Source organism: Schistocerca nitens, chromosome 8 (genome assembly GCF_023898315.1).
Source record: "Schistocerca nitens isolate TAMUIC-IGC-003100 chromosome 8, iqSchNite1.1, whole genome shotgun sequence".
NCBI classification, from domain to species: Eukaryota; Metazoa; Arthropoda; class Insecta; order Orthoptera; family Acrididae; genus Schistocerca; species Schistocerca nitens.
In genome coordinates this window covers 619,674,134-619,692,397 of record NC_064621.1, presented here as the reverse complement: position 1 = coordinate 619,692,397, position 18,264 = coordinate 619,674,134, and the positions used below count along the sequence as shown (strand labels likewise).

General features: G+C 43.6%; 2 protein-coding genes across 2 annotated transcripts in view; both read left to right on the top strand.

Annotated features, from left to right (window-relative positions):
• Positions 1-8,592, top strand: part of LOC126199697 (cytochrome P450 6k1-like) — a 71,395-nt gene extending 62,803 nt beyond the window's left edge. The window contains exon 7 of the mRNA XM_049936623.1: positions 8,411-8,592. Coding sequence (XP_049792580.1) covers positions 8,411-8,592 — 182 coding nt within the window. The remainder of the gene's footprint in view (positions 1-8,410) is intronic.
• Positions 1-18,264, top strand: part of LOC126199134 (cytochrome P450 6a2-like) — a 259,881-nt gene that overhangs the window by 96,613 nt on the left and 145,004 nt on the right. The gene's annotated exons all lie outside the window — the stretch shown is intronic.

Sequence of the window (18,264 nt, the reverse complement as noted above, 5' to 3'; positions counted from 1 at the left end):
CTTACACTTGTCAAGTGCAGAATATGTTGCATCAACCTCAACTCCCCTAAAATTGTGCTGGGGAGGTTATGAAAGTTCGTTTTAGTACATCCGGCAACTGAGCCTCGTTTACGCCTAAGTATCTAACTCAACTATTACTGTATTGCCTGTTTAGCATGTTATTTTAACCATACATGCTCTGCACTGATACAGAATAATAACACAGATAATTTAAAACTTGGAATAACATTGTGGCACTTAATCTGAGAATCGACAGTCATGTTTCAGGCACCAAGTGTGTCTCAACCTGTAAATTACACAGTAATGCACGCTTCAGGCGACACCTACTATTAGATTATGACTCACACAATGTCAGCTTCTGGTGTTCGAGTTCTATCTGAGTTATGAATGCCCATTTATTTCTTTGGATCTGTCAACTACCACAGTCTTGCCTGCTTAGCGCATAGCGTAATATTTTAGATGACGAGTGTTTTGTACAGTTATAGAACAACAACAACAAATCAAACTATTTAACTGTGGAAATATTTAATCTGTGGCTCCACTGTACTTTGAAATAAGCGTCATGCAAAGATCAAACATAGCTCGTTACCAAGTGCGCATTAGCCTTCAAATTAGATCATGAGTTCTACGTGTATTTTGATCAATAATAAGGATAATTTAGATGTGGAAGTATTTAATTTTAGCGTCCATTTTGCCTTGAACCAGATTGGGTTCAAATATTGACCTTTGCTCGTACCAGATAGGAGATGCAGAGAACAAGATGGGATATGATACTTCCTGGCAGATTAAAACTGTGTGCCGGACCGAGACTCGAACTCTGGACCTTTGCCTTTCGCGGGCAAGTGGTAGAGCACTTGCCCGCGAAAGGCAAAGGTCCAGAGTTCGAGTCTCGGTCCGGCACACAGTTTTAATCTGTCAGGAAATATCATATCAGCGCACACTCCGCTGTAGAGTGAAAATGTCATTCAAGAGGGGATATATCTGACTCGTTGTTTCATTTTAATGGACAGTAAAACACTGAGCTGTGATTCGGACAACTGAATGTGTGTGTGTGTGTTTGTGTTTGTGTTTGAGAGCGAGAGACAGAGAGAGAAAGAGAGAGATCCAGATGGCTGTGACCACTGCTTTCCACATCTGCCTTTATAGTCTGCGATGGTGGTCGATGTGTCAACAGTTCTGCTCCCACACAATCACCGGCCTCATCATGGGCGTTGTTAAGCGTTATTACTGGTTCTTGAAACTTTGTAAGTAGGCTTTCGTTGGATATTTGATGTCTGTCGTCAGGCATCTGGGAACTCGGTTATGCTGTGCACTGAACCAAACAAACGTGTGAACGCTTACCCCAATTTCCAGTCGTATCAAGACCTGTGCATCTTCATGTTTCAAGTGGTGCAGTTCCTCCGACACTTAATGGTCTTCCAAAGATCCATAGGGAAGAAATTCCTGTGTGACCGATAGTGAGAAACATTGCCTCTTCAACGTATGACTGTGCCAGACGTTTATCGTCGTTGTTAAGATCTACTGTACCAAAATGTGTTCATCACATACGTAACTCTGCCGACTTCATTGGAAAACTTAAATCACTGAGAGTGAGCAGTTCTGGTATATTAGTCAGTTTCGATGTACGAGTATTGTTTTTGTCCACAAAGTTTCCCCACTCGGAATATTATCTGTTATTGGCAAAATCTTTGATAAAGGGATTTCAGCTTTGTTTAAACATAGCAAGACTTGAAACTAGTTTTTATTTAATCAGAATTTTTTTTAAAAAGACTGATGTTGTCGTCAAGTGTAGTCCTTTTTGTCGGCCCTTGTGGCCAACTTGTTTTTGGAGGGCTTCGAGGAAATGGCGCTGGAATCTGCAAGCTTGAAGCACAGAGCATTTTACTCTTATGTTGATGACAGATTTGTAGTGTCGCTCTATGGTGAAGATAAATTACAAGAATTTTTAAACCACCTGAATTCCAGACACAGACACGAAAATCGAAAAAGAGGAATGCTTCCCATTTTTGATGTTTTTGTATGACGCAAAGATGATGCCACTTTGAGACATGTAGTATATCGAAAAATGACGCATACGGATTTACATTTAAGTGAAAATAGTTGCTATGTCTTTCCCAGACGATTAGTGTTCTCAGGACTCTGGTACACAGAGCACACACAAATGCTGGTGAGAGCAGTTTGGAGGACGAGCGTCTTCACTTGAACAGAGTTTTTGAAACCGATGCCGATTCTACCCAGCTGATACGTACGGCTCTATGCATGAAACCAACGGTGGGCGCAAGAAATGCATAAGAAGACACTCAAAGTTTGAAGTCCACAGCTTTCCTGAAAAATGTGGCCCATCAATAATAGGACGGAACCACAGCAAACACAAAGTTAAAGTGATTTTTGTCCTTCACGAATGACAGCAGCAGTTTTGGGTTCCACTGAAAACGATTTGGTGCTTCGGAAGCCTGAGGTTTACAAGACACACTGTGAGCGTGGCCTATCATACATCGGCCGGACGACACGTACAGTCCTTGAAAGATGCACAGAATACCGTAGGTAGTAGAGCACTGTATTGACGTTGGGCACTGTATGATGTACGACGGCGTCGAAATTTTAGTCTCGACTTCATCTTCCTGGCACTCACTTGCGAAAGAAGCAACTGAAATTCGGTTGGCACCTATTTTAATTAATAGAGATAGCGGCTTCAGCCTGGCTAAATCATTTAATCTGTCACTTTGTTATAAGCTAGCGAAGACGTCGCCATAGTGTATCTCACAGTGATACACCGATAACACAGCGTGGATCGACCGGACAGATACAGACATAATTCACACACATATTGTACCTCCTTGCCACCGATCAACATATCTGGCGTCTTGTGTACCTGTGACCGCATGCGCATGGGCACGGTCTGCGGGTTTAAAAGGACGGGACGAGTGCTGGAGTGGCTCACTCTTAAGATGACTGAACGACACACAGCTGAAATGTTACAAGAAGAAGCTGAATTTGTGCGACTGTACGCTCGAAATTTAGTGGAGTTATCAAAGCCTGGCTAAGCATTTGCGCAACTGTTTTAAGATAGTACTTCATTATATACTACTGACCACTTGCTACACCAAGAATAAATGCAGCTGATAAACGGGTATTCATTGAACAAATACACTCCTGGAAATTGAAATAAGAACACCGTGAATTCATTGTCCCAGGAAGGGGAAACTTTATTGACACATTCCTGGGGTCAGATACATCACATGATCACACTGACAGAACCACAGGCACATACACACAGGCAACAGAGCATGCACAATGTCGGCACTAGTACAGTGTATATCCACCTTTCGCAGCAATGCAGGCTGCTATTCTCCCATGGAGACGATCGTAGAGATGCTGGATGTAGTCCTGTGGAACGGCTTGCCATGCCATTTCCACCTGGCGCCTCAGTTGGACCAGCGTTCGTGCTGGACGTGCAGACCGCGTGAGACGACGCTTCATCCAGTCCCAAACATGCTCAATGGGGGACAGATCCGGAGATCTTGCTGGCCAGGGTAGTTGACGTACACCTTCTAGAGCACGTTGGGTGGCACGGGATACATGCGGACGTGCATTGTCCTGTTGGAACAGCAAGTTCCCTTGCCGGTCTAGGAATGGTAGAACGATGGGTTCGATGACGGTTTGGATGTACCGTGCACTATTCAGTGTCCCCTCGACGATCACCAGTGGTGTACGGCCAGTGTAGGAGATCGCTCCCCACACCATGATGCCGGGTGTTGGCCCTGTGTGCCTCGGTCGTATGCAGTCCTGATTGTGGCGCTCACCTGCACGGCGCCAAACACGCATACGACCATCATTGGCACCAAGGCAGAAGCGACTCTCATCGCTGAAGACGACACGTCTCCATTCGTCCCTCCATTCACGCCTGTCGCGACACCACTGGAGGCGGGCTGCACGATGTTGGGGCGTGAGCGGAAGACGGCCTAACGGTGTGCGGGACCGTAGCCCAGCTTCATGGAGACGGTTGCGAATGGTCCTCGCCGATACCCCACGAGCAACAGTGTCCCTAATTTGCTGGGAAGTGGCGGTGCGGTCCCCTACGGCACTGCGTAGGATCCTACGGTCTTGGCGTGCATCCGTGCGTCGCTGCGGTCCGGTCCCAGGTCGACGGGCACGTGCACCTTCCGCCGACCACTGGCGACAACATCGATGTACTGTGGAGACCTCACGCCCCACGTGTTGAGCAATTCGGCGGTACGTCCACCCGGCCTCGCGCATGCCCACTATACGCCCTCGCTCAAAGTCCGTCAACTGCACATACGGTTCACGTCCACGCTGTCGCGGCATGCTACCAGTGTTAAAGACTGCGATGGAGCTCCGTATGCCACGGCAAACTGGCTGACACTGACGGCGGCGGTGCACAAATGCTGCGCAGCTAGCGCCATTCGACGGCCAACACCGCGGTTCCTGGTGTGTCCGCTGTGCCGTGCGTGTGATCATTGCTTGTACAGCCCTCTCGCAGTGTCCGGAGCAAGTATGGTGGGTCTGACACACCGGTGTCAATGTGTTCTTTTTTCCATTTCCAGGAGTGTATATTATACTAGAACTGACATGTGATCACATTTTCACCCAATTTCGGTGCATAGATCCTGAGAAATCTGTACGCATAACAACCACCTCTGGCCGTAATAACGGCCTTGATACGCCCGGGCATTGAGTCAAACAGAGCTTGGATGGCGTGTACAGGTACAGCTGCCCATGCAGCTTCAACACGATACCAGAGTTCATCAAGAGTAGTGACTGGCGTATTGTGACGAGCCAGTTGCTCGGCCACCATTCACCAGACGTTTTCAATTGGTGAGAGATCTGGAGAATGTGCTGGCCAGGGCAGCAGTTGAACATTTTATGTATCCAGAAAGGCGTATACAGGACCTGCAACATGCGGTCGTGCATTATGCTGATGAAATGTAGTGTTTCGCACGGATCGAATGAAGGGTAGAGCCACGGGTCGTAACACATCTGAAATGTAACGTCCACTGTTCAAAGTGCCGTCAATGCTACCAAAAGGTGACCGAGTCGTGTAACCAATGGCACCCCATACCATCACGCCGGGTGATACACCAGTATGGCGATGACGAATACACGCTTCCAATGTGCGTTCACTGCGATGTCGCCAAACATGGATGCGACGTTCATGACGCTGTAAACAGAACCTGGATTCATCCGAAAATATGACGTTTTGCCATTCGTGCACCCAGGTTCATCGTTGAGTACACCATCGCAGACGCTCCTGTATGTGATGCAGTGTCAAGGGTAACCGCAGCCATGGTCTCTGAGCTGATAGTCTATGCTGCTGCAAACGTCGTCGAACTGTTCGTGCAGATGGTTGTTGTCTTGCAAACGTCCCCATTTGTTGACTCATGGCTCGAGACGTGGCTGCACGATCCGTTACAGTCATGCGGATAAGATGCCTGTCATCTCGACTGCTAGTGATACGAGGCCGTTGGGATCCAGCACGGCGTTCCGTATTACCCTCCTGAACCCACCGATTCCATATTCTGCTAACAGTCATTGGATCTTGACCAACGCGAGCAGCAATGTAGCGATACGATAAACCGCAATCTCGATAGGCTATAATCGGACCTTTATCAAAGTCGGAAACGTGAAGGTGCGCATTTCTCCTTCTTACACGAGACATCACAACAACGTTTCACCAGGCAACGCCGGTCAACTGCTGTTTGTGTATGAGAATTCGGTTGGAAGCTTTCCTCATGTCAGCACGTTGTAGGTGTCGCAACCGGCGCCAACCTTGTGTGAATTCTCTGAAAAGCTAACCATTTGCATATCACAGCATCTTCCCATGTCGGTTAAATTTCGAGTCTGTAGCACGTCATCTTCATGGTGTAGCAACTTTAAAGGCTAGTAGTGTAGTCAACTACAATATCTGTAGTGATATTAACATTGGCGACCAGATAGTTAATACATAAAAAAGACAGCCGGACGTTATTCCACGTTTCCAAATGAGTCTTTATGTGTGATAACATCCAGTGTCTTAACCACAAAATAGTCATCTGGCCACAACTGGAATTTGATACCTCATATAGTCGTAATTTTCATAAACACTCGTAGTTGTGGTACTCCGCCAGACCCTGATGCCTTATCTTGCGTTGGAGGTTTCATTTGACTTTCAACGCCACTAATATTGATCACTAGATCACTCATCTCACAAGGGAACCTCCCCATCGCACACCCCTCAGATTTAGTTATAAGTTGGCACGGTGGATAGGCCTTGAGTAACTGAACACAGATCAATCGAGAAAACAGGAAGATATTGTGTGGAACTATGAAAAAAATAAGCAAAATATACAAACTGGGTAGTCCATGTGCAAGATAAGCAACATCATGGATAGTGCGAGCTCAGGAGCGCCGCGGTCCCGTGGTTAGCGTGAGCAGCTGCGGAGCCAGAGGTCCTTGGTTCAAGTTTTCCCTCGAGTGAATAGTTTACTTTGTTTATTTTCGCAAAGTTATGATCCGTCCGTTCGTTCATTGACGTCTCTGTTCACTGTAATAAGTTTAGTATATGTGTTTTGCAACAGCACCACAAAACCATGCGATTAGTAGACGAGAGGACGTGCCTCTTCAATGGGAACCGAAAACATCTGATCGCAAGGTCATAGGTCAACCGATTCCTCCACAGGAAAACACGTCTGATATATTCTATACGACACTGGTGACGGCATGTGCGTCACATGACAGGAATATGTTGTCGACCCACCTAACTTGTACACTTGGCGAATGGGTAAAAAGATTCTTCTACCTTGCCCGATTTAGGTTTTCTTGTGGATGTGATAATCACTCCCAAAAAAGTGATGAAAACATAAGAGTTTGTCACACAAACTGCAACAAATGAATGCAACAGTTCCACAGTCGCACAGTTTTCCCTGTGCTCTGTCAAAACATATGTTTTTAACGTTTTCAAATTTTTCCGTGTGTAGACTGTCAAACCCTGCATATGCCCAAGCAAATCTGAACATGTCCTGGAATTTTGGAGAGCGAAGTTTATTATGTGTGAGTGCCTCAACTTTGATAATTGTCTGAAAATAAAAAATTAAACTTTTCACTCGAGTGAAGACTTGAACCAAGAACCTCTCGTCACGCTAACCACGGGGCCATTTTTTTGTTTTTTTTTAGACCGCTTTTTCTATTTTTTACTATATATATATATCAGGTAGTGGAGTGGGGTGGCGGAGGCAAGGTCTGCAGGGGTCGCGACCCGAGGCCTGGCCACGATGTCTCCTCCCTCCCATCCTGGGGATGTGATGTGGTACAGAGGACGCAGTTGGTGTATTATTGTGAATTTTTTTAATTTTATTTTTTCATTTATTTATTTTTAATTTTTTTATTTATTTGTATTTATTTTTTAACAGTAAGGAACTGAAAAGTAGTAAGTGCACTCGTTGCGTCGAGTTGGGGACGCACATAACTAAAAACATGCTAATAGATGTAGGAAAAGGCATAAAGAAAGAGAGCAAAGTGCGGAGCTAAGGAAACCATGAAACAAAAGTGAAGGATGGAATCCATACCACCATTAACCAGTGCTACATCTTGCACCGGATGGGAAACAAAAACTGCGAAGACCTTTTCGCGCTGGGGACAAAAAGAGGAAATGGGGCAAATACTGCTACAGAGTGTGAGGGTTCACGAAGAAACTCTCCGTCTGCTGTATCATCCAGGTACGACTTCTCGTAATGGCCAAGGTAGATCCCACGTTGTACCGTGTAGTGTTCTATCATCGTCTTGTAATTTTAGCTTCTCTTACCCGTGATGTTCCAGCTACGCGGAGGGTCGTGGAACGCACTCCACAAGTAATTGGAAAAATATTGTCGATACTTTGGGTTACTCCGTACAATGTCGTTCATGCAAATAGTGCAAAAATCTAAAGTGTCCTTAGTGCCGTCTTGAAACAAATAATGCACTGCATGTCCACGAAGCCACGTCATTGCATTAGTTTTAGTGCGTGGGTAATACGTCTCATCCGGGAATAAGATAGTCTTGGGGTCGATATGATTCGGCATTACTCGAAGGAAGGACCACGGCGCTCCTGAGCTCACACTGTCCTTGATGTTGCATGTCTTGCACATGGAACATTCAGTTTGTATATTTTGCTTATGTATTTCACAGTTACACACAAACTTCTTCCTGTTTTCTCGATTGATCTGTGTTCAGTTTTTCAAGGCCTATCCACTGTGCCAACTTATAACTGAGAGGGGTGCGATGGGGAGGTTCCCTTGTTAGCAGTAGTAAAGCTATTGAGTAATGGTTACAGTCCATGATTTTACGTTCTTGAGGTACATTCTAAGATATAATCCAACGTTTTGGCTCTCGTTCTGCTGTGTTCTAATTTGGTCGCGGTCTCGTGTGCCTGCTACAGGAATGCGGTTCGGCCAACTGCAGACCAAGGTGGGGCTGGCATCGATGCTGCAGAAGTTCCGCTTTGAGACGTGCGACGAGACGGCGGTGCCGCCCAGGTTGGCACCCCTGTCATTCGTCATGGCGCCCGTGGCTGGCGTCTTCCTCAGGGTGACGCGGCGCAGGGAGGCTGCACCGGCCTAGACTCACCGCGGGATGAGGACCTCGAGCCAAGTAGGACCTGCCGTGGCGTCTACAGCTGCACTGATCCGGATGTCTGTCCGTGTTTGGTGCACAGGCTCTAAAAAGTCTTTCCAACCACAACAATGACACAGGATGCCATGTATATGCTTACGAGGATATGATTTGTGGTTCTCTACAACGCCGTTTGTGGAAAATATACGCTTGTAAAAATGAATAAATCTCCTACTGCATACCGTATAATTTTGTTGCATAGTTTAAAAAAATCTCTAAATAGTATTTGTATTTACAACATTAGGAATTCACTTGCAAAAAATGGGTGAATCCGTCTACAAAAACCTCCACAAGATAGTTCATTCTTGACAGACATGGCTACAGATTAGTTAGCCAGATGAGTCACGCTCTGATGTGTTCCAGACAATCCTGCACACATAGATACGAAAAAAACGCAGCATCAGCGAGACCTATTTTGATCTTAGAAATTATGCAGGAATGAGGAACAAGTTAGTTTTCGTCCTGGAGTCGAAATATAGTAGACCACCCATGCTCGTGCGACTTGAAAGGAAAAGGTTTGATATAGCAGAACACCGATTCTGCGATTAAACGGCCCGGATCAAGATAGGAGACAAAATTTCAGTTAATGTTAGAACTCTAAGAAGAGATCAAGCGAAGATTATATATCTTGCCACTTGTCTGCTTGTTTCGTAAAGCTATTTTGAAAAGCCTTGGGTGATGCCTACAAAAGGAAGCAAATCAGTGTGATGGAAAACTGGGACGGGAGCAGGCATTCTTCTTTTTAAATGTGAGGACAGTCTTCTTGGTATTCCAGGTCTAATCCGCATAATGGAAACAAAAGTTTATTGTTAGTTTTGTAAACTCATGTCTGTACGTGTCTGGTTGGCATCTGAAAAATTCGTAATAAACATATTTTGATATTGAAATACGTAAATCTCAGTGCAGACCATCAGAACTGCGTTAAAATTAAATTTTTGAACGACAGTATGCGAAGCTGACGCTTTGCGATGCGAAATCCAAGCTAGCCAGTACGTCAACAGTGAGAGAGCAACCGTTTCCAATGAAATTTACATATGCTGTTTGAGTGCAAAAGAAATGACTCAGATTAAAATTTTGTCCCTGAGTATTGTCAGTCTTTAATCTTTCAAACAATGAGTGTACCAGAATTACTAACTCAATTACACAGAAAATGAACATAAGATTTAACGCATCTGACTTGCTGCTAAAACTGCTGGAAAAGTCACGAGATAGCACCTTATTTTGAGATAATATGCTGATATTAAGCCTTTGAACTAATATGTTATTGTCACAAATAAAACTCTGACGACCACTATACCTTACAGTAGACTTGAAATTTGGTGGTAATTAAATTTGTTGTCCTACCTGTGCGCAAGGAACGCTAGTCTGTTCCGCAACCTGGTATTATTAAGATAACGATGAAACTGTCAAAAACGCAAGTTTCATTTACCGTACTTGCGATGTGCAATGCAAGACTGTATCTTACTACTTTTCATTAAAAAAAATGGTTCAAATGGCTCTGAGCACTGTGGGGCTTAACATCTGAGGTCATCAGTCCCTTAGAACTTAGAACTACTTAAATCTAACTAACCTAAGGACATCACACACATCCATGCCGGAGGCAGGATTCTAACCTGCGACCGTAGCGATCGCGTGTTTCCAGACTGAAGCGCTTAGAACCGCTCGGCCACTCCGGCCGGCACTTTTCATAAAGAAGTTTCTGTAGCACACATCTCGCGATCTGCAATTCGAGTATGCAATCACATACATAAAGGTAGAGAATGAAAAATGAGGAAAAAACTTAACGAATGATAAATGAGGACAAAGACTGCAAGTGTAACTTTGCTTCATTAAGCCATAACTACAATACACGCTTTCATAAAGTTCTCACAATTAGGCAAATTAGCAAAATATTTCGTAATAATTTTCTTGTGTATAACTGCTTTCGTTAATACTTCTTTCAATTATAAAACAAAATCACATACTGCATTACAAAATTTCTACACCATACTTCAATCATACGCGATGTTCCAACAATAAGAAAATTCGAAATTGTCGTAAGTTCTATGGGATCAAACTGCTAAGAATATTAGTCCCTAGGCTTACACACTACTTAATCTAACTTATACTAACTTACGCTAACGACAACACACACACCCACGGCAAAGGGAAGACCCGAACCTGCAACGGGGGCAGCCGCTCGAACCGTGGTAAGGCGCCTTGGACCGCACGGCTACCCCGGGCGGCAGTAAGAAACTACACAATTACAAATATAAAAAACTTTAATACCTTCCATGGTGGACTATATAATTTGTCCATTAATACAATCACACATACTGAGTATCTTTCACCAAAACATTACTATAAATTTTTTTCAAAGTGCTGCTATCTCCAGTGCACGGCAGGCCAGCTTCCATCGTTTTCAAAGCAAGTTCGTAGCCAGACTGTGTACCACACACTGACTGCTACCCTGGCAAACTAAAATTAACTTCTCTGACCAACATATGTGGCCTCAGGAACTGACTTAAAAGGATACTATAGAGGTTGAGTACATTATCAAATTCACAATTTCATTCAGATTTATTACTAGAAAATTTTCGTTTCAAGTGAGACAGTCACCTTTAAACTTAAGTGGGAAATGTTTTGTGTGTTGAGAGTGGTCAGAAGCAGCCTGAAAACCTTTCTGTGGGATTTCAGGGGAGGTTGTGTTGAGAAATATTTGTTAAGAAAAATACCCGATACGTTTGATCGTTTCTGAGCTATTTGTCATTGAATTTAGCCAATGAGGTGGGTGCGAGTGCAAATTCAAGCGGCCCGACTTAGACACTGTAGTCAAACGTGTTCTTCGTTTGAGTTCCTCACACCGGAATAGACATCTATTTTGCTTACATAGCTTACATTTATCACTTTCAAAAAAGGAAATTTTTAACTGGTAATGACATTTGATTTGACTTAGTTCCTGTCGTTACAACTGGAACATAGGGGACTGCTACGGTCGCAGGTTCGAATCCTGCCTCGGGCATGTGTGTGTGTGATGTCCTTAGGTTGGTTAGGTTTAAGTAGTTCTAAGTTCTAGGGGACTTATGACCTAAGATGTTGAGTCCCATAGTGCTCAGAACCATTTGAACCATTTGGAACATAGGGCCGTGACGAAATTCCTCCACCTGACACGATTTCTAGCAAGTCTCTTCGCTTCACTCCAGGTTTTCCCATCCTCTGCAGCTTATCTCTCGATCGTCACTTTCCAGGTCTGTTTGGGACGACCACGTTTTCTAATTCCTTGAGGGTTCCAGTCTAACACCACCCTTTCAACAGTTCCATCTGGTTTCCTCTATGTATGCCCAATCCAGTTCCATTTTCTTTCCTTGATTTGCATATTGATCGGTTGCTGATTTGTCTCCCTCCAAAGATCTTCATTTTTTCATTATATCTGGCCATCTCATATTTAAAATACGCCGGAGACAGCGGTGCATAAAAACATGAAGCTGGGGTTTGATGTGGTTAGCCACCTCCAAGTTTCGCAACCTTACAACAGAACAGCCTTTACATTGGTACTGAAAAGCCGGAGTTTGATCTTCTTTGAGATGTTCCTATTTCTCCAAACAGGCTACAGCGGTACAAAATGTCTTCTCCATTAATGGACAGCCTAGTCGTCATGGTCGAATTTATCCGCATTTCTTTGGTTTTGAGAATATTTATCTTGAGACCTTGCCTCTCCTCATACCTGGCCAATTTCTCTTCGATGTCTCGATATCGTCGTGTCATTAAGCAGATGTCGTCTGCGAAATCTAGATCTTCGGCCCGATCCCGCATCCTCCATTGTACACCTCTCTTCCGTCCCCCCATCACTCTCTTCATCACATTGTCCAACACCAAAAGATATAGTGTTGGCGAAAGAATATACCTTGTCATACTCCCGTACTTGGAAAGACTCCGTTTAGTTCTCCATTAAGTAGTACTTGGCATTCATAGTTTTCCTTGTTAATAATCTTCGTTGGAATACCGTATTTTCCAAGTGTATCCCACATTACTCTTCGATTGATAGAGTCGAGAGCCTTTTCAGAGTCAATTAAGGTAAGGTAGAAGATATGTTACCACTCCGCACTTTATTCCAGAAAAATTCTGAGAGTATTGGTAAGGTCCACACAGGTTTGATGTTTTCTAAAACCCGCATGCTCTCTCCTCAGTTGCGCTTCCACAGAATCTTTAACGCGGTTCAAAATGATTCTCGAAGGTACCTTACTCGGTACTGACAATAGGGTAATGCCCCACCAATTGTTGCAGTTAGTAACATGTCTCTTTTTTGGGTATTTTCACAATAATACCTCGTTCCCAATTTGTTGGCAGTCTCTCCATACCTTCTCTAAGAGGATGTACAATAACTCGAAAATGGTGTCCAAGTCTGTTTTCAGCATCTCAGGTCTTATATTACCTGGTCCAGGTGACTTCCCATTCCTTATCAGCTTCAGTGGTATCCGAATTTTTGCTTTCGTGGGTGCATTTACACCAATTCTGGGACTAACACAATAGCATTCCGTTTATTCTCGTTCTTCTGCCTCATCGTCAAGGTATCTATTTAGAACTTGGTTAAAGTGTTCCTTGCACCTACGTGATTGTTCTTCATGTGTAGTTAGTATCTTCCCTTTCTTATTCCTTACTGATCGGTTCCTCTGGAAGCTTTTCTTTGAGAGCATTTTAGTGATATCAAATAATTCTTTCACATCCCCCCTCCGCGCTGCCTATTGTGCTCTGTCAGCCTGTTCATCTGTCCATCTTCTGTGGTCTCTTCTCACACTCCTTTTCACTTCCTTAGCTGCTGCTCTATAATCAGCTTGTGCCTGTGCCTTTTGTTGTCTAGTCCTGCTCTGGTTTACTCTTCTCTTGGCCTCCTTTCTATGGGTGATCATCCTCCTGGTACGTTCGGACATCCAACCTCTCTGCAGGCAGTTTTCAAAGCCAAGTTGCCTCTCACTCACTTCCCCAAATGTATTCTTAACATCTGTCCACATTTGCTCCATCTCCTTATCTTGAGTCATCTCCAGTTCCAGAGCCTGAAATCTATTCCGGAGTTTCAACTGGAACCCCTCTGCTATCTGAGGATCTTTCAGTTTACCTACGTCGAATCTTCTATTCCTGGGCTCGAATTTATTTCTGGAGGCGACAGTCTTCATTCGGAAACTGGGAGTAACAGGATGGTGGTCGCTACTTACATCTGCCCCTCTTCGATTCCGCACACCTTCCAGGCTCCTCCTGAACTTTCTGGATACTGCGACGTGGTCAATTTGATTTTCTAAGGATATCCATCTTATCTTGTGACATCTGCGAAGCGGAAACAAGGTCTCTCCTATTACAAGGTCATGGCTTGCGCAGAAGTCACTAAATCTTTCCCCATTATCATTTATTTCACCCAAGCCATGTACCCCCATTCGAATCTGTCATTGTTATCTCCCACCTTGGCATTTATTTCTCCCATAACAATGAGGATATCTTTCTTGCTCACTTTCCTTCCAGTCTCTATTAGCAGGTAATAGAAGTCCTCCTTCGTCTCTGATATCTCTGTGGGGGAATAGCACTGTATGAGTGTGACGTTGCGGACCCTCGTCTTAAATCTGGCAGTCATGATCCTACTGGACACAGGTCTCCATTCTAGAAGGCTCTTTTCTGCTGCCTTGGTCAACAACAACCGAACTCCTTTTTGGTGTTCCTCTTCCTCTTCACATGCTGAGTATAAAAACGTAATTCCATCTGATGTTTACATTTTACCAAACACTGGCCACTTCACTTCACTCCATCTCAGAATATCAAGCTTATAGTTACTCATTTCCCTGGTCACATGTTTCAGCCTGCTAGTCTCCCTCAAGGTTCGTATATTACAAAACCCAATTTTCGTTTTCCTGTTCATGCCAAAGTTCGTCACCAGTTTATCCATCCGGTTTTGTATTCTCGTCTCGGTTTCAGTAAACAGGTTATTGAAGAAGGGCGGGTGATTGGCCCACCGCTTCATATTGCCTTGGTGGAGTTGCCACCTTATCGCCCAGGCACTGACGGTCTACCAGATGTTTGGCATATGGGCTTGGCATCTCCTTCGCACCCCTATACGTGATTTAACTGCCAGTATCGGTTAAATGGGGGAAATGGAAAGGAAAAGGATGGGTTAGGGGTATGAAAAGGATAGGAGACAGATTTTCGATAGGCCGTTGTGGGACACACTTGGTATGGCTCCTCGCCTTTGGCCTGTCCGACATGGGTGACCCTGCTGGTAGCTAAGCTACCGCCGGCATAGCCCTCCGGATCCAGAGCACTCACGCACAGTGCTGCGTTGAGGCGGTGTCCTGTGAGGAGGAACTCGTAATGAGCATTTCAACAAGTGGTAACTCACGTACGCACAGTGCTCTGTGTATAACCGCATTTTATCGATTACAAATGCTTAAATAATCGCACGCAATAAAATGACTGGTTTCTTTCAGTGCTAAATACCTAGGGAACGGGGTAACTTAGGAAAATTTTCGTAACAGTTACTTCTCAGCAAAACCTCCCGTGCAACACGCTTACCAGTTTCTCAGACTGTTTCTGACCGCCACGTATATACTACAACATGTGCACATAAAAGCTCCACATCATAAGGAAACACCCTCCTGTTACAAGTACTACGTATTTTCTTTTTTATTGCATTTTATTTATCGTTGATGAAAATGATGTTAACCAGTTGGATTTTTTTTTACTATCGTAAAATTACTTAAGGTACAAAACGTATTTTGATTGTCATCGAGCTAATACATCTTTAAATTTTTTTTTGCTTTTTGTATTCAATTGCACTCCGGTGCATACCTCACATTATTTTAAAGCGTTCCACATTTGAACCGTATCTTTGCCAGCCTCTATGTCTTCTAATTTGTGTGGAAAGCAGTTCTTGTATTGTGGGTATATCCATCTTTGCGTTTCATTAAAGATGGAAATGCTTAAATCTTCCCTATTTTCTTTCCTAAGAGATGAAATAAAAGTTTTTCTTTTTTTGAAGTGTCCACTGTTCATCCACGTAGTGAAAATAAGAGTCCGTCAGTCAACAGTCCTGTTGGAGCGGGTGACATAGTGTTTGTCTGCAGTCATCTGACGTCTTTTCTACAAACCTACCTCTGGCAATACCTTCCACTTAAGATCGTTTGATCAGTTCGGCTAGTGGAGCTTCTGAGAACGAAATCACTAACGCCTCTGGCTTGTGCTTTGGACAACGACAAGCCTTACTGTCCCTCTCTCGTGATTTGACGTCAAGATTTCCGGTAGAGAAGAAGAGTGCTCCTGTTCAGGTAAGAGAGTTGTTGGATTCTAGGACGATGGCTGCAGGTGGTCGTGTGTTTACCAAAAGAGTTAACTTGAAGACGCTGTGGACAATGCTAACATATTATCCACTATGTTCATCCAAAATATTTGGTGAGGCATAAAAGGTAATGTCTGAGGTCCAAGCCCGCGACCGGCCTATTGACCTGACTGCAGATAGGATGCAGCTCTTCTTCACCATGGCACTAGGACCGGGAGGTTGGCGGATCGACCGCCCCGCCCACGTTTTTCTGACTGGAATGATCCTCACTACTTCTTTGATAGCAGGCTGACTGAACGTGGGTTTGTCACGGTGACGACTTGGAATGAGAAAAATCTCCGCACTATCCCAGGTTGAACCTGAGATCTCCAGAAACAGAATCTAGTGTTCTACCCAGTTGACCACAATGTCTGCCTGGGCGCTTGTAATATCACTTCTTCATTATGGGTATTACCACAAAACTAGCAGTTTACCCAGAACCATGGAAGGCATTCAGCAGGTACTTAAGAGCCGGGATGCGAATTGCAGCAACGGACTGTTTGATCAACACAAGGTAGATCGGGCCAAGCACTCCAATGTTCTCACTGTAGGGTCAAAACGGAACTATTACTAGGTAAAGTATTTGTGACGAGCCTCCCAGGCCACGAAACTGTTGTACCAAGCGCAGCAGGAAACAGCTCATCAGCACGACAAATAGACTCAATTTCAGTTCAATTCAGTTCAATTTATTACCACGAATTTTAGTCCTGTTATCTGGAAATTCTAAGCAGGTCGTACAAATTAAATAATCAGGGTGACATACAATGTTTTGTATTATTTATACAGTAATGAATTATATTAATAACGACCATTTGTAATACGAATGAAGATATAAAGCAGAATATTGAAAATAAGAATCAGTTAAAAATAACATGAAATAAAAGGAATTTACTCAAGTTTGAATTGAAGTGGTATTACTAGATACGTTTCTGGCAGTCCCAAAATAACTCGAGGTTTGTTAACTAATTACTCTTATACCTACTTCTATACTTGTTGTTCCTGCACTATACTACGTTGCCCACACTGGAATGTTTCTCTTCATTAAATTGATATATGCCTGTCGATATCTATACTGGGGGTAACGCTTCTTGTGATCTGTTGACGTTATTCTGATATTCGCATCGCCCACTTAGTCTTGCAGACTGAAATTTAAGGAGCTGCCTTTTACACATTCAGTGTACACATATATGAACTTTAGTCCATATAGACAGTAGTCTAATTATCTGCAGGTTCCCTCTACCTGAAAAAGGGTGCAACTGAAAACGACATGATCAGCGGAGCCTTCATATACATATTCATAGGTTGGTGTGTTGCTACATCCCACTCGATGCAGATGTTTCGGATGTGAACCGTGACGTGTTAATTGGCGCACCATACTTCGAGTAGGGGTAATGTTATGTAGCTAGCGATCATTCCTCATGCTTGGAAATATGCTGTATACCAGCCTTCAAGTGTTTCCACGGTCTCACTCCGCCATTCTTCGAACTTACAGGCTTTCAAATATCTTTTATCAGTAATATGAGTTCATATGGTCTCATATACACACCATCATATTGTTCAGGTCTCAATCAATACAGCGCTGCCCTGGAATGTAGCACGATATTCGTCAGATATATCATGACAACTACCAGTACACCATCTACAGCTGTTGTGCGAAAGGCACTGGTGAGCCTCAGAAACATACTTCACGGAATTCGACACGGTACATCTTAACGACTTGTACATCTTAAAGACAAGTGTTAGTCTTTTTATTGTGCTTTGGACTTCCCTAAAGGATATGACATAATAAGGGACTAACAGCTTTTAGTATAGTACTTGATAATGGCATAAAAGCCGAAATCTAGATGGTACAGAAGCTAAAGATAGTAACACAAAGTGAAATGGGAGTTTACTCTTTTAAGAAATGAAGAAACAGTTACTGATAGTAGAGAGGACATGCTGTCAGTAACGGTCAGTTTCACATTTACTAGATGACACTGGAAATGTCTTGAAGGTACTTTTCAATCAAAGCTAATTTGTGGGATAGACTCTTTTGTTTCTACAGTTTCCACCAAAGTTCTCACAACTGTCAAAAACATACTCAAGAAATGCTTTAATCGCATCTGGGTTTTTCAACTCAAAGTAAGCTGCAAGTGTACCAAGATCTTTTTTCAAAAAATTTCTGTCTTAACATATCTCAAAATCTGCCGTTCTAATTTTTTTTTTTCGTCAGTGGTACCGGTGCGAAGTACCAGTGCATACTGCAAAAAATCAAACACTGATGATGAGGGAAATAAGGTTATCTAAGC